The following is a 16714-nucleotide window of genomic DNA, read 5'->3' as shown; positions in this document are numbered from 1 at the left end:
TTAAAAAAGCACTTCTGTCAAGGTTAGTACCATAATTAATAGAACTATGACTGTACTATTTAGGTTTGCAACTATTCAGAAGCAGTTAAATGCTTGGACAGAGCTCTAAGGTTCTATAAAGTACTAATTCCAAAAGTAATCAGAGGAATTGTCAAAGAGAACATGAAAATTTCTGTTCCTTTGACTGGCTTAGGTCTGTTTCCTTAATCATGGGAAAATTTCCACCCAACAATCATCAGACCACCAGGACATACTACACAGTCTTCCCTCCATAAAAGCTGTTACTCAGCATCCATCTCCTGCTTTTATTGTTTCCATCTCTTTCCAACTTCTCCTTTGGTCTCTGCTCTCTCAGAGAACAGAGGTGGAAACTACAGGACCTACTAGTGACATTGTTACAAAAAGAACGAAAATGAGAGAAGTAGGGAGAAATGAAGACATAAATAAAAATAGGAAGTGAAGAACTCTACCCAGCAGAATAGAGATATCAAAGACCTGGAAGGCTCGTTCTCAGGAATACTACAATGCACATAACGTTGATTCTTTTATTCCAGCCATGTCCTGTTACAATAAACATAAGTGACTCAGCTGCAAATGTCTTTGGACGTTTACCTCAGACACGGAGCACATTTTCGGTTAGGGGACTTCTCAGGCAGTAGCAGATTGAAATACAGAGGTAAGGTGGGACCCCTTTACACAACAGACTCCCAAAGGGTATCCTGCCTGCCACCACAGCCACCTGTACCATTTACCACTTTCATGGCCTCTAATCTCCAGGTTTATTTGTCAGGAAATGACTGCTGCCCCAAGCATGAGATATCCTCAACTTCTCGTTTAAACAGAAAGGGGTAGTTGGGGTAGAAGGGGCTCTAGCGTTGTTTGTTTGATGCCCTTTTTCAGAAACAAGACAATTTTTGAGGAGCCTGGCAGGATAACCTGATCAGATGTGGCCACATACTGTTACCTTATTCTCCGTTTCTATTTTGTCAGTTTACATTTAGGAAAGGAATTATTTGCTAAAGTAGAAATATACTTAACATATCAGCTGCTGTGCCCCATTCTGCCCCAATTCAGAGACAGATGCATGTTACTGCTTTTCTCAGCCAAGCCATGAGGACCTCCAAACAACCCCTTCTCTGGTAGTAGTAAGGCTGTGATGTTTATCGGGGGCATGGGCTCCACTCATACACCACAGGGGACAGAACTACTGTGGCTTAAGAAGTTACTGCTTCCAACCAGGATGTGGTAATTGTCCAAAAGGTCACTAAATAGAACAGCTTAATTCTCACTGCTCTCCCCATTAAGCTTAAAGCCACAAAGACACTTGAAACTCATCTATTTTACTTTGCCACTGAGGCTTGCTAAGAGCACACCTGACAGCCAGCCATTATGGCCCAGTTGATGGGCAGAGGATTGCCACCAGTTCAGTTGCTCTGGACAGTGCAACCATCCACACACACACATGTCATTTCTGCACTGAGCATTAAGTAACAGCACAGAGCAGTGGACGTCAACTAGCCCCCACCTGGTAATTACCCACTCAAGTTCATAAACTCAGTGCTGTGAAAGCTCAGTCTGGCTGGACTGTTACATGTGTCCTTCAGTGCTTCCAGGACTAGGGTCTCTTCTCTGATGTGCTTTTAGACAAACCAGCAGGCACAGGAAGGGAAGTTCAGAGGAAGTATTTCCAACAGAAGGCAGTACACTAGTGGAAGTCACTCTCACAGTAGGAACAGCCCGGTAACGCTTAGAGACCATCAAATCCACTCAGGATTGCATGGTGCTAGAAAGTATACATGGTACCTGCAACCTATATAAAACTCCAATATAACCTGAAAAATGAAAAAATACTAACATGTGCATTTGGATGAACACACTCCAACTGCAGTAAAGCAGCATAAGCTGTATACTGTCTCATCAGTCCCCCAATGCCACGCAAAGTACTGCTTCAAGAGTAGAACCAGAGAGGGGAATGCATTCTGGAAAAACCTGTGGGCACAGACAATAAGGAGGGTGGCTATCGCTGGACCTGGTTTTGTTTGATGGCAAGGGAATGAGAGCTTTTATGCTATTTTCTCTTGACTAAACACAGCATTCTCTTGCCAGGCAGTCTTAGATGAGAATTCTGCAATTCTGTGCTTAACGCTTTACAAAGAAAGTGTTGCTGTGAAGCACAAAAGGGTTTTTTCTCCTTTTGCTAAATAGCATATACAGGAAATTTGAAAACTGAAACTCAGGTCCCCAGAGAGAAGCTAAGGAAAGGCAAAACACTATCTGGCAGCAGCTATCATAATGTGGCATTATGGCATTATGATTCACAGACAACAAACACAAAGGGAAAAGTCAAACCAGCTCATAAAGAAGGTCTAGTAGGTAAACTGCCTTCTGGATATCACAGGTACAAAATTTTCCCAGTCAGTGTGTGCATGAAAAATACCCCAATATTTTGGAAGTAAATCCTGACTCACTCTGTACCAAAGGGGCTCCCAACCAAAAAAATGCCTTAAGCATCAAAGGAAATTTCTGAACATTCCCTCATCAACTTTTCAAGCTAGAAGAGAACTTAAAGTACCTAGTAGAAGTGTCTCCAAGCCAAACAAGTAAAGGGAACAATGTCAACAGACAAAGGACAGAATTGCTTTGGTTTGGGGGTGGTGGGGAATTTTTTTTGTTTCAACCAAAGTAAAAAACTATCCCAGAAAGTTTAAAAGCAGTGAAAAAGACATTTCAAAACAATGAAAGAGAAGACCGTGAGAGTCACAAATGATCACAGCACTCCGTGAACTGAATTTGCTGCTGTACTGTTTCTACTGACCAGTGCACTAATGCACTACAGTGAACATTTTCTCTCTTAAAAAGCTTTACAAGTTGCCTTTGCAATTTGGAAATCTTAGTGTTATGATTGAGATGTCCAGTAAACTGCATGAAAAGATAATCTAGTTTAACGACCCAACAGCGGGCACAAGATTAAAGTTTTCTGTTCCACACTTGTTCACAGAGGGTTTCCCAGTCACGACTGTAAACGTCTCATTTGAGCTTTTTTAGGTGTCAGTTACAAGCTTTTACACATAGATAAATACTGATGTCATTTGCTACATACATAATAATGTATTACAAAAAAGTGATGAGTAGACATGCGAGAAAAATGATGACCCAATATGTGAGTTAGACTGACAGTTATTTGCTGCAGGCTCAAAGTATTTTCTTCCTCTTTATTACTTTTGATATGCAAGATCTCTTTAGTCCATTTCTAATTACCAGTACAGCACAGCTTGTGTTGAACTACAATAGGTTGCTAATGGCAACAGAAGTAGTTTTATATGTTTGTTTTACTAAAATGTGTTTCACCTTGGGCCTGTCCATCTGGACTTGGACAAGGGGCCAGACCTCAGCGGTGGAATGGAGCTTCCACTGCCTTCAGCAGTGCTGCACCAGCTCCTGCTGACAGAGAATCTACTCCTACAACTGTTGTATTTTCAAGTAAAATTTAGAAAGATGACATTGCCCCGCCTAGAAAAGTATTCCCCCAAAGATCTACCTACACATGCACACACATACTTACTTGTTTTACAGAAGACAAAAACCATACCTCATTCCTTCTGTAGACCTATTCTGGTAGTTACGGTAGAGCTGGGGAACGCCTAACATAGCCTCGGTGAACACTGCAAGGAAGCCCAGTGTTTCCACAAAGAGAGATGAGTCAAGCCAGAGGTAAGTGATGTAACCGGTCACACCAGTGAAGGTCAGGACACACTGCACGTAGTCTGTAAACTTGCTCCAATGCCAAAAATAGTTCAAGTCAAAATCTACAACAGAATAGGAATAGAAGAAGAATAAAATATGTTTTTCCAACCAGACATGAAGTGAATCAGGGTGGGATTGAGAACTGGGAAGTGTGAGGGAGCCACTGTCAGTCTTTGGGGGTGGGAGAAGGTAGAAAACAAGGGAAGGTATTTAAAAAAAACAAAAAACAAAACAAACCAAAAACCCCCACCAAACTCAAAACGAACAAGAAAAATAAAAAATAGTAGTCTTAATTGGAAAACATTTTTTCATGGGGGTGTTCAATAAAAAAACAATAAAACAAAAAGACTTGAAAACCACCGAAATATTTACAAAGTTGACTTTTAAAGAGAGAGTTGACCTTCAGGTATCAAACATGATGGATATGACTAGCAGAGTTGCCATAGGAAGCGTTTCACAAAAAACTTCACAATACTAAGTACAGGCCCCAAGCACATCAACGCAAGTGCTCTCTCTCTCTTAGGTCATTATCTCTACCTTCAAACTGCCTCAACCTAAGCTGTTTAGAAGGTCACCTAAAGTCCACAGCTCTGTTCCCTGGTGTGGTGCAGCTGCCTGCAGTGAAGGGCAAGCTGCCATGTGCAGGTGGTACAGCTTTACTGAGATAGGTGCAAGGCTGTGACAGGAATTCCCCCCTGGAACAACACCTCCCACAGACATCACCACTTCACACTCCAAGGGCGAAATGCGCTTCACTCTTGCCTTTGCCAGCACCAATGACTGCAGAGTGCACACCCATTTCTACATCCATCAGAACAAAACACTATACCACAAAACACAGTATCCTCAAGAGAGAGAATGAGAGAAAGAACAAACCAACCATGCCATTTTCTTGGCACATTAACAGCATACCACTGGAAGATACGTAGCTATCTTGTTGATGAATAATAAAATATACAACCCCATTACCATTGACTGTATAGCAAAATAACAATGCAATTTTGAATAATAACAACTCTGAAATAACTGTTCATTAGCAGGTGCTGTTTATGTCTTCCTTTCTTAAAAGCACTTGAAGTTAAAAATACCTACCTCAGACCGACTGGGTTCTGTTAATTATCAAGATTATGAACCATCGTTCTAACAGCCCAAATACGTGCAACACACCGGCACATCACTAGAGGATTTCTGTCGTTGCCTCCTCAGCAGAAGGACAGAATGCTACAAAAAAAGTCCTACTGTTAACTCAGGCAAGGAAGACATTGACCTCTGCTGACTAACACTAACAACAAGTTCAGTGAAATGGGAATAAATCTGTACAGGCACTTAGCTGCCGAAGAATACATATAAATGACACATAATAGCTTCATTTTCTCCATCTTTTCAGTTTCATATCATTATCAGTCTGGCCCTCATTCTTTATTAACTAGTCCCCTTTTTAATGCTTGGCAAACCCATGCCTCAAGACAAGCATCCAGCTGAATCATTTTACTTTGCCATACAAAGAAGGTGGCAAAAATGGCCAGGAGCCATACCCAACCTGTAGCACTGTCAGCCATCACCCTGTCCTGGTTTCGACTGGGATGGAGATTATTTTCTTCCTAGTGGCTGGTATAGTGCCGGGTTTTGGATTTAGTGCGAGAAGAATGTTGATAACTCACCGATGGTTTAGCTGTTGCTAAGCAGTGCCTAGACTAGTCAAGGACTTTTTCAGCTTCTCCTGCTCTGCCAGGTGCACAAGAAGCTGGGACGGGGCACAGCAGGGACAGCTGTGTCAAAGCCAAAGGGCTATTCCAGACCACATGACATCATGCTCAGTATATAAGCTGGGGGAAGAAGGAGGAAGGGGGAGATGTTTGGAGTGATGGCATTTGTCTTCCCAAGTAACCGTTACCCATGATGGAGCCCTGCTTTCCTGGGGATGGCTGAACACCTCCCTGCCCATGGGAAGCAGGGAATTAATTCCTTGTTTTGCTTTGCTTGTGTGCATGGGTTTTGCCTTCTCTATTAAACTGCCTTTATCTCCACCCACGAGTTTTCTCACTTCTACTCTCCCGATTCTCTCCCCCATCCCACCACGGGGGAGTGAGCGAGTGGCTGCGTGGTGCTTATTTGCTGGCTGGGGTTAAACCGTGACACCCAGAACTGAATTAAATTTTCTGTGCCAAAGCAACTGTCAGTGTAACATTACCCTTCAGTATTTTATGGCAGTGGCTCCTCAGCCTCAGAATTCAGGGACAGAAGACTAAATAAAAGGTAGACTCAGTGTTGGCACAGCCCACACAGCATGTGAGCATCACACATTTCTGGAACTTTGTGGAGACTTTCCTTTGTGGAGATGAAGGAAGAAAAAAACAGAATGAAGCAGAAAAAAGAAGGCACAAGACAACCACAACCACAAAGGCAGGAAAAACATTATCCATTTTAATTTACCTCTACTGCATTTTCTGGAGAGCAGCAGAGCCAACAATAACCTCTGACAAAGTAGAAAGAATAAGAGACACCCAAACTCCCATTCCTTTCACTTTGCCTGACCTAAATCCACATAACATAAAATAGCAAGAGACATGACAGAGTAAATTCACACTAATTTTGCCAGCTTCATTAGCAATACCAACTGAATTACCTGATGCAACACAACAAATCTGACACTACGCAACTGTTATATTAGCAATAGATGCTCTCTGGGACAGAGCATTTGGGCTTACAATGGGGACGGAATAATGAACACCAGAAGAAAAGAGGATTAAGAGAAAGGTAAAGTTGGTGAGGCTACAGGCTGTTCAGAAAAGAAACCTCCATTCTGGAAAAGGAGAGCTACTGATGGCTTTTAGTAAGATGTAACTGATACTTTTTCCAGATCATTTTTTTAAACCTTGATTCTGAGATGTTCTCACACACCCTTTAGTTTCTTCAGACTGCTAAAGCACTGGCTTTCAACCCTTAAAAAGGTAAGTGTTCCATTTTAATTCAGAGCTTTCGCAATAAAACGTGCTGGGTGAAAACGTGCATTTACTTTCCAGCGGGAGTCAATTCAACTTTGATGCAGCGTTCAACAGATACTGTCTCAGACCAGTACCTGAAAACTAGCAACTGGTGGCAGCCATAGGCAAGAACACACGAAGCACACTCTTCCAGACAGTTCCAGCCCCAGACAAGACCATCTTGACTCTCAAGATAGCTGTACAGTCATTACACATCTAATCCTGGACTCAAGAGCGTTAGTCCGGATCTGGCTGCTGTGCTGCCTTGGCCATGCGGGACCCTTGGCCCCTCACTCATTAAACCCTCCCACCAGCTGTCAGGCCTGCCCTGCATACACTGTGTTTCTCCTCCTGCGTTCTCCACATGCTCAAGGATCTTCTTTAAAATACCCATCCCTGTACACCAAATCCTTATTTCCCTGAGTTCAGTTTCATAATAGAAAGAACTACATCTACATGGCGTTGTGGAAGTTTTGGAAGTTCATGGAACAAAAAAAGTCAGCATTCACACAGCTACCACGAGGCCAGCTACAAAATCCATGGACCCATGCAAACACTTAAACACACAATTACATCCTGCTATACCAGCTGTTCATGTGCATATTCAGTACTGCAGCACTGAAGTCCATTTCCATTCACATAAGTACTAACGCCCCTGAACGTAGTATTAGGCAGCCAAGAAGTCTAGTAATTATGATAATTTACTCATCATTTTTGTCTGAAAATCTTAAGTATTATTTCTATTATAATAACATACACAGATGAGAAAACTACCATGCAAAACAGGACTTCAGCTGAAGCAAGAGATTTTATTACTAGCACAGGAAAGAGACTGAGATTCTCTTTTGCTCAAAACTATCGCGATGCTATATAGTCTCCATTTCACTATACTAGGTTATGAGTAAGTTCTAGTTTCTGCTATAAATTTGCTTGGTAATGTTTTTCTGAAAGAAAAAGACAAAATGAGATAAGAACAATTATAACCTTGGTAATAGCCTGTCATGGTTTAACCCCATGTAACTGACCATCGCACAGCCACTTGTTCACTCCCCCGCAGTGGGATGGGGTAGAAAATGGGAAGAGTAAAAGTGAAAAAAAAAAACTCGTGGGTTGATATAAGAACAGTTTCATAACTGAAAGAAAATAAAATAGCAATAGTACTAGTAGTAGTAATAATAATAATAAAGAAAGTATATACAAAGCAAGTGATGCTCTATGCAATCGCTCACCACCTGCCGACCAATGCCCAGCCAGTCCCTGAGCAGTGGCCCCCTGGCCAGCTTTCCCCTACTTTTTATGCTGAGCATGACAGCATATGGTCTGGAATGGCCCTTTGGCCAGTTCAGGTCGGCTGTCTTGGCTGTGCGCCCTCCCAGCTTCCTCCGTGTCTCCAGCCTTCTCAGTCAGCAGAGCATGAGAAGCTGAAAAGTCCTTGACTGGTGTAAGCACTGCTCAGCAACAACTAAAATATCAGGGTGTTATCAACAGTCTTCTCATACTAAATCCAAGACACAGTGCTATGCCAGCTACTAGAAAAAAAAATTAACTCTATCCCAGCCAAAACCAGGACATAGCCTTACAGAAAAACATCTGAATTATCTTAAAAACAACCCAATACATAATCACTAATTGCTCTGCTATTTATTCTCAAAATGCAGAAATCTATTTTAGGACACTACACATCACCAAACTCTGCATTACAAACTACTTCAAGGAAGAAGTAAAAGAATGACTGAACTTAAAAAAAAAAAAAAAAAAAAAAGGTAGAGAACAGCACACAGGAACCTATGAACTACAAACCTTTCACATGGTTCATAGTTTCTCTGGCCCTTACTTGAACCCCTAAACTGTTTTGCCACATGATTGCTTCTTTTTAACCAAGGCTGAAGCTTATCTTCTCTGACAAATGGTTTCAAAAATTCAGAGGAGAAAAAAACAAAATCACATACCCATCACTTCAAGGTTTAGAAATAAACTGTGACTCATTTTTCCAAGTGGCTCTTTCTCAAGGGGGTCCAGACACATTAGTTCTGTAACAGGAGCTATATTCAAAGCATTCAAAGAAAAAAAATGTTGGTTTTGCCGAGTACTGTGACAGGTATACGCATAAAAAAGGTTTTTAAATGCTTAAAAATAATAGGGCACTGTCTCTTCAAAAAACCAAAAAGGCAGTAGTTTTAAAAACGGAACAAAATCCACATGTATGTGCAGACCAGTCCCGCCTCCATCTATACAGAGCAATCTTCAGCAGAGGGGAGAGGCAGATGTAGCCACAGTTGCCCCAAGAAGATAGCCAGAGGACACCAATCAGTGCCCTGAGCCATCTCATCTGAGATGCAGAACTGAACAAAATTAGAAATATTGCAAACTTTATTCACATTTGAAGAAAATTATGACTAATAAAGACAAGATTGGGATTTCTGCACCCTCTCCCCCAGATGACATCACCCCTTTTCTGTAAAAGGGCAAGCCAAGAAGAAATCCCCCTGCACCACAATTTATTTCTTTCAAACATCTTAAAATCTGTCCAAGTTAAATCTGGATGCATATCTTTCTGTTCCCTGAAATGCAAAGGCACTGCTTGCACAGCTCACTCCATTCACTAGCTCCCCATCCTGCCCAAAGAGAAATTCATGACGCGAGTCTGTAACCATACTCAGTTGATGCAGTTCAAACAGGAACTCCCAGTCACTAACATCCTGGATTGATCTGAACTGGCATTACTGCACTGAAAGGTACTACATCTTATTACCCGTGCCTGAGCTCTTTAATCCACTCAGTGAGTTGCATTTTAAACATGTTAATCCATTGAGAGATGAGTGATTTATGTTGGAAAATTCTGTTAATGTAGCTCAGTAGGTTCTTTGTGCACTGACTGGGGAAAAGTCTACGCAGCTTGAGGGTGAAGAAAGATGAGATTAAAAGACCTCCTCTGGGAGGCACACTGCATGTCAGGTATGACAAATGTAAAGCAGGCAAAGACAGCATTTTAAATAACCATGGTTAGCACTAGTCAGGCCAAAATGCAAGTAGAAAATTCAAGATCCTGGTGTGGGATAGATGCCAAGTGACACAGAGAATGTCCACTGTATCAACTTTCACTTAAGGATTACACAGAGGTCCAAGCAGTTACATTATTTTTAGTCAAGAAGGATTTTATACCAAGCCAGCTACCACATTAGTTCCTTTTGGGAAAGTGAAGCAAAGACTTTGACATCCTAAAAACTATTTACTGTAGCTCTCAATTTCTCTTTATAGTTGCATCATATTTTGTGCCTTGACCTTTTTAATTCTGTACCTACATCCTTGCACTACAGTCACTTATACCTGTGCTTAGTCATTTGACCCAGTTCTCATGTTTTGTTTGGTTCCTTCTTGCATTGGAGGCCAATGAAGAGCTTTCAATTTACATCCCTATCTTTGTGAGGTGGGGGAGTTTGCATTTGAGCCCTTTGTATAGCTTCACCAAGGAAATAAAATCTTTCCTTTTTATGAAGGCTACTGGTTTTATTTTACTGTGGTCCCTCCCGCTCCTTATAAACACCATCAATTCATAGCCATTCACCCAAACAGCCTCCCATAATCAAACCCTTGACCTCCTGTATGAAAAACGCTGCTCGCTAACTCACTCTAAGAGCATGCTGGACAGTGTCTACTTCGGAGTGCCTTTCTAAACAGATGCCTGGGTAGTCAATCCTCCTCCCCCCGGGTTACAGCTAAGTCTTGTGCTTTGGGAGACTGCTGTTCAAAGAACCAACTCCCATCATTTAACTCGGGACCACATTGTCTGCCCACCTGACCTGACCGTTCCTGTCACAGCCTACTCCTGCACATGATTAAAGGAGTCCAACCCAAGCAGTCTGACATCCAACACTTCCCTTAAGAACACTGGAATCCAAATCCTGAGGGCTTAGATGCTGTGAAAGAGCCTGATAATGGTAATTCAGCCAACCTGGAACGGTTACAAAATGCAGTCGTGTCTGTTAATTATTTCAGGTTGTTATCCATGGTCTGTTTACTGTAAAATGTACATGCAGTTCAAGGATGCAGGAGCTGGAACCTACAACTCTCTGCTGTGCCTGTGGGTCTTAACCACTAGGCTATGGCGCGGCAGGCTCCCCCCCTCACTTTCTCTTTTGCTTGTCACAAGAAGCTTGTGGTCTCTGCTTTAAAAGGGGTTCAGCTCTGAGCAGCAGGCAAATGTGACGCCCCTCCTCATCTCATCCTGGCAACAAGGGCAACCCTTTGGACAGCTGGAAGATGCAGACTTGTATCCCCAGGCTGACAAGAGAAATTAACTCATACCTCTCATCCTTGAGTAAGTGCTCTGAGCTATGCACAGGCACTGCACTCAGCAGTAGCATCTTAAAATAAATAAATTTTGCCACATCCTCTGAAGAGGACTTGGGAGGCATCTGCCACAGGAGGTGGGGCCCAGGCAGTGGATTCTGAAAAGGAGACTTTTACACTTGCAGTCCTCCAGCTGAGGCAAATCCTAGGGCATTTGCCTCAGGCATTACCTATCTCCCCGGCAATCCCCATATGTCAGATGCCTCATCTCAAGATAGCAGCAAGGTTACAGAGAAGCACTCTGGCTAGCACTCCCCACCTTGCTCACTCTGAGCGGCTCCCAGCCAGCAGGTGGGTTTCTATGATCCCCTGTTCTGAAATTCCTGCACACCCCACAGGGCACCCAGGAATTATCTGGGGTGTCAAGAGCAGGAAGGCTCTGCATGACTGTTACCGGGCAATCCATAACTTCTTCTCTCACTTTCAATAACTGCATACCCAGCTGGGCACTTTCTTCTTTCCTTCCAGAAAGAAGGAAGGAAGCAGCATTAGAGACAGACAGTGAGAACTGATACATTTAGATTTTCTTTCTTCCTGTTTTAAGAAGTGCTAGAAACTTGCAAAATGCTGCCTGAAGCCAGCATTTCTTTTATACTCACTGGGACTGAAAAGGGACTTGTTATGTTTCACTCATGGTACAAAAGAGAAGAAATGAGAGCTTAGCACCAAAAACTTCTGGCTCTGATCCAAACCACTCTCCTTTTGAAAAAAAAAAAATAAAAAATTAAGGAATCCACCATCTTGCACAGTCTCTATAAAGATGCTAATACCACCATTCTCCCTCTCCTTTCCTTCAGGCCTGTGACCCAGGAATTTCTGCACCTCTGCATACTTTTAAGTAACTGCACAGCCCTGTCACCACAGTACCTGAGCATCTCTCCATGCGCCTTTATCTTACAACACTCCTGTCAACAGGTTATTGTCATCTGGCCTCCACACTGGGTAGTACCCAACATTGTCACTTCTTCCTCCCTAGCATGTCTAACATGGGAGCAAAATATTCCAGAGGGTCTTGAACCTTCTGAAAATATCACCGTAGCCTATACTAAACAAATTAGTCATTTAATGCAATCCATTTTTGACATCCTTTGGCCCATACAGTGCCTTTCCTTGGCCACATCTAGACTGATGTCAGAGTTTCAATACAACCAATCCTCTTAGTATTTGACTCTCCTTAAAGCCCCAGCACAAAGTCCTTTAGTTAACAAAAAGTAGATTTTTCACGTGAGAGGGAAAAAGTGTCAAATCTTAATTGCAGAGAAAAAGGCTGAAAGCCTGGCCCAAATAAACCTTGAAGATTCATACAAAGAACCTCTGTTTTTAAAAGCTCACTGGAGGTTTTGGTACTTGGTGGAGGACTGTTGAATTCAAGCCTGATGAAACCTCCCTTACATCAACATTATCCCCGTCTCCCTCAGTCATCTCCTCTAGTTTGAAGGCAAATACTTGCCTTGGTTTTCTTTGCCTCATTTTAAGTGGTGTCACCAGCTTCTAAAACCTCTTACGCTGGGTCTCTCCTTTGTCACATCAAGTTCATGCTTTTTCCCCACCATCGGGGTTACTAAGCACTCATCTTCCTCCTTCCCAAAAAAATTATACATAAGTGGGCTGAAATTTTTCCAGCGCTGTCCCCTGCTCAGGGCTTCTCACTCATCTTCCATACTGTCCCCCAGCACAACATACCTTCAACATCAGGTCCTATGAGGTCCACTGCTTAAAAAAAAAAAAAAAAAAAAAAAAAAAAAAAAAAAATCACACACAAATGCACTGGTGAATATATATAAAAAAGTCAAACAATCCATACTCCATTTCCCAACACCCTGCCTTTTCCATAATTTGCTACTTTCCTGATTTTACAGCCTTTGGCTTAAGGGAAGCCTTTGAATACCACATTACACAGTGGTCTTGACCAGGGATAATTAGCAATACAGCTATATTGACCATTTTGTGAACCTTAAAGAACAGCAGTTAAGAAGTTACACTTAGTCTGAAAGTTTTACCCCTGCTGCTAACAACACACAGGACAAGAAAGAATGAAAACCTAAAACAAAATATTCATATCCTGGGCACCTCCTGTGTAGCTGACAGCCTTTGCTGTGCTATTTGCAGTGTAATTTGCTTTCAGCTTCAGTTTATGGGAGTCTCACAATAAACAGAAAAAAAAATATTTTAGAGAAAAAATGCAGTTATATAAACCCACTAAATTAGGCTGACCTTTAGCTCATCTTTGACATTTTCCATTGTCTTACAAAAGGATGCAGAACTGTTTACGTCACTTGCACTGCACAGTTATCAGCCCGTCAAAATTTTAATTTCTGTGTGTGTTTATATATACACCTAAATACACTTGCATACACATACGTACTTCTTCACAGTACAACTGCTAATATTACAAGCTTTAAAAAGAAAGCAAAATTATAAAAGCAAGCAGGGGAGAACAAAGTTTTTTTGTTCTAATACAGAGGAAGTTTTAGCAAGTATGGTATCTGTGAACAAGGCTCCAACTGTTGGGCTCGGAGACTGCTGGCGAATGCCAACTGAGCTGGGAAATCCACACGGAGCAGTACAGCTCAGCCCAGCCATCTTTGCACATTACTGCAGAATGCATGTAACCAATTTTGGGTGAGCCAGAAGCAAAATCCTTCCCTGCTCCCCCCCAAAAAAGCCTGCAGAAACGTACTCTGGACTAGTCTCTTCCAAACCAAGGGCATTTCTTGGAGTTCTCCAGACAGCAGATGCTTTCAAGGCAATCTTGCAGGGGGTACACATGCAATTGCCTACCAATTTACCTTGTGCAATATATGCCATCCAAGTTTTCTTCCCAAGTCCAGCCAAGAGAAAACACCAGGTCTGTACTCCTAGAGCAGGCCAGTAAGATTAGGAGAAAAGACAGACGACCACCACCACAGATACATACTGATACTATTACTAGGGCAAGGCTCTTAACTTAAGCCTAGATATGTCTCAATCAATGTAGTTATAGGGCTGTATTTCCTCTACGAAGATTGGCCTCCTCAGTAACATCACTACTGAAATTATCTACTGTGTTACTGCTGCTTTTGCCTGTTCAGTGCAGAAGTCTCTCCTCTTTCTATTTCCAATGTATTGACCATTCTTCTTAGCCACTACTTCCATGAGATTGTCTCAACAGTGGGCAAAAGCAGCTAGTAGCTGACTTACAAGATGACTGATGAAGGAGAACAGCCTAATATCTAGGCAGATCATGGGACGAGGAAAGCCACTGGAATGAGGTAGCTGTGGCCCAAAGGAATTAGTGCTACAGAAAATAGGCTAAGTATTTGAAAGGTGGAGTGAAAGCAGCGTAAACAGCTTTAGAAACCACGAGAGACAGAGTGAGCACGGACTTCAAGAGGAAGACCTCCTCTCACGGCGCAGCACGGGAGTGAAAGAGGAAGCCCAGGGAGTGCCACAGCAGAGTTTTGATGACTTTGGGCAGCCAATGCTTTCAATACAGACACTCCCGATTCTGCTAACCTCCTATGCCAAAGGAGTCAAAAATCCCAGAACAAGTCAAACTAAAGAACAGAATCTCCCAACGCTTCACCTGCAAGCACAGCTCCGAAGTAAGGCCTTTGCTCCCAACTGCGCTAATGATGGCGGCGGCATATTAGAGCCAAGCTCACTCTTCTTTTGGCTAGTTACGCCTTCCTATGCTAACTTTAGAAAAAGACTTCTTTTTCTGACAGCAAGCTAAGCAGGGATGATGAGAAAGTCACAGCAAGAAGAATGTGTAGTACCAAGTTACTATTTTTACAATCATTTTAACAGTATTTTACACTATCCTCAGCATGGCTTATCTAAGCTATCATCCACAGCCCTACCAGCAGTACCCAAAGGCCTCCAGACAAAAGACTAAAATGGAGTAAGTTAAGCACTGCAAAGCAGGCAGTCTTGGCTCCAAATTCTTGGAGTTATGAACTCTATATGAAAACAGCTTAATTTATTTTGAATAGTACTGAAACTTACTCTTTGAAGTTTAATTCTCCGAAGATATCAAGACTACTATAGCATTAGAAACAATACACACTTATCATACTCCTTCTCATTCGAAGACTGCAATTAAAGTTCTTCCAAATATTACAAAACCAAGCTGTGCATTAACCCAGATGCAGGCTGCCTCAGATACCACCTTGCCAGGGATTACGACACCAGGCTGCATGTGTAACACAGCAAGTTAACTTCTAGAAACTCTGGAGACAACTGTCAGGGAATACTTCACACCCCCTTTTGAACAGCAGATTTCTGGGGAAAATGCCGAATAGCCAGTAACTTGCCTAAAGATAAATGATCTCTCTCTTCTTCAGCCTTCTCTGAGCCTGACATACCTGAGACCCTATCTCCTCTATTGTGAATACACCACAAAAAGAAAGCGTTTGTGTGATTTTTTTTTTTTTCCCCCCCAGACACTGAAGTCAGGCAACCATGCATGCATGTGTAAATATGTATACCACACAAAGCTAAACACTCTTCCTAAAAATATAAACTCCTCTCCTCATTTAGGATTTTTTTGGGGAAAGTTTAGTCCTTGTTTCCTAGGTAACCCACCACCAGCCAAGACAAATTCTAGACCCCAAACTGGCCCAACTAATTGAGCATCCAAACAGAATAATGCCTTGTGCAGCTGTCTCTTTTGCTAAAATAATGTGGCCTGCTAAACATCTCTTGGCAATTGCCTCACTTAACCTCAGAATGACCCATTTTAGTACTGATAGTTTAACGCTTCAAACTCATCACAAGCATATAGGAAATTGTAGGAAGCTTTCTGCTCAGTTTTTCACTTGCCTCTCTCCTCTGCCCAGTCCCTGCTACACACACAAAAATGTCAGACAAGTTTTAATTATCTGAACTGCGTTACAAAGATGCTAATAACTCAAAATGACTGCACAATCTACTCCATTTCATAGGGCTTCCTTTCAAATATCTATTGTAGTTAAGAATAATAGGGTAGCTGATGAACGAGAATCCCATTTTGAAAAAAAGAAATTGGTATTTATGGATTTTTTTTTTTCTATGCTGGAACAAAAGCAAGACTTTGGAAAATCTGGGGGAGGATGAAGAGAGGCAAACATACAGATGGGATTTGGGAAATAGGTTCAAATTTTTAATGTCTTTTATTTGAATTAAGGGCCTTCTGCTTAGGTTTTTCCATGTCCTAAGGGAGCACCCAGTCATCAGGCTATTGCCTAGTCAGGTCAGGAAGTGTCTCCTCTTAGCACAAATTCTGCCCTTTTCCAGATGAACAATTTTGATCAAACAAATTCATTGAAATAATTTATGCATTTGTGAAGATGTGACCATTCACCAGTGACAACCCTTATCCCCAATCAATTCACAAATTGCCAGTAGTGGCAGAAAAATCTCAAGTGACAATTTCTCATTTGCAACCATAAACATCATTTAAGCATACTGATACTTGTAAAGTTGACTATGGAAATGAATCCATTTAAAAAAAAAAAAATGTAGGTAGATGAAGCTGGGAATAATTTCAATCTCCATATGACTTTCCAGGGAAAGGGAAAAAAAGGACTGCTGGTAGCAGAAGGTTTTCCAGAACCTACATGCCTGCAGTGTTCTCTTGCAACCTTGAAACCCAAACTCACTCTATTTACAACAAC

The 16714-nt window shown here is 41.9% G+C and overlaps 1 protein-coding gene across 1 annotated transcript in view; it reads right to left on the bottom strand.

Annotated features, from left to right (window-relative positions):
- Positions 1-16714, bottom strand: part of SLC66A2 (solute carrier family 66 member 2) — a 67490-nt gene that overhangs the window by 17533 nt on the left and 33243 nt on the right. The window contains exon 3 of the mRNA XM_035893516.1: positions 3590-3806. Within this exon, the coding sequence (XP_035749409.1) occupies positions 3590-3806 (217 nt within the window). The remainder of the gene's footprint in view (positions 1-3589; positions 3807-16714) is intronic.

The sequence above is a fragment of the Egretta garzetta genome, unplaced genomic scaffold, assembly GCF_000687185.1.
Source record: "Egretta garzetta isolate BGI_Z169 unplaced genomic scaffold, ASM68718v1 scaffold14, whole genome shotgun sequence".
Taxonomy (NCBI): Eukaryota; Metazoa; Chordata; class Aves; order Pelecaniformes; family Ardeidae; genus Egretta; species Egretta garzetta.
The sequence above is the reverse complement of the archived record's forward strand: the minus strand, read 5'-3'. Positions and strand labels throughout refer to the sequence as shown.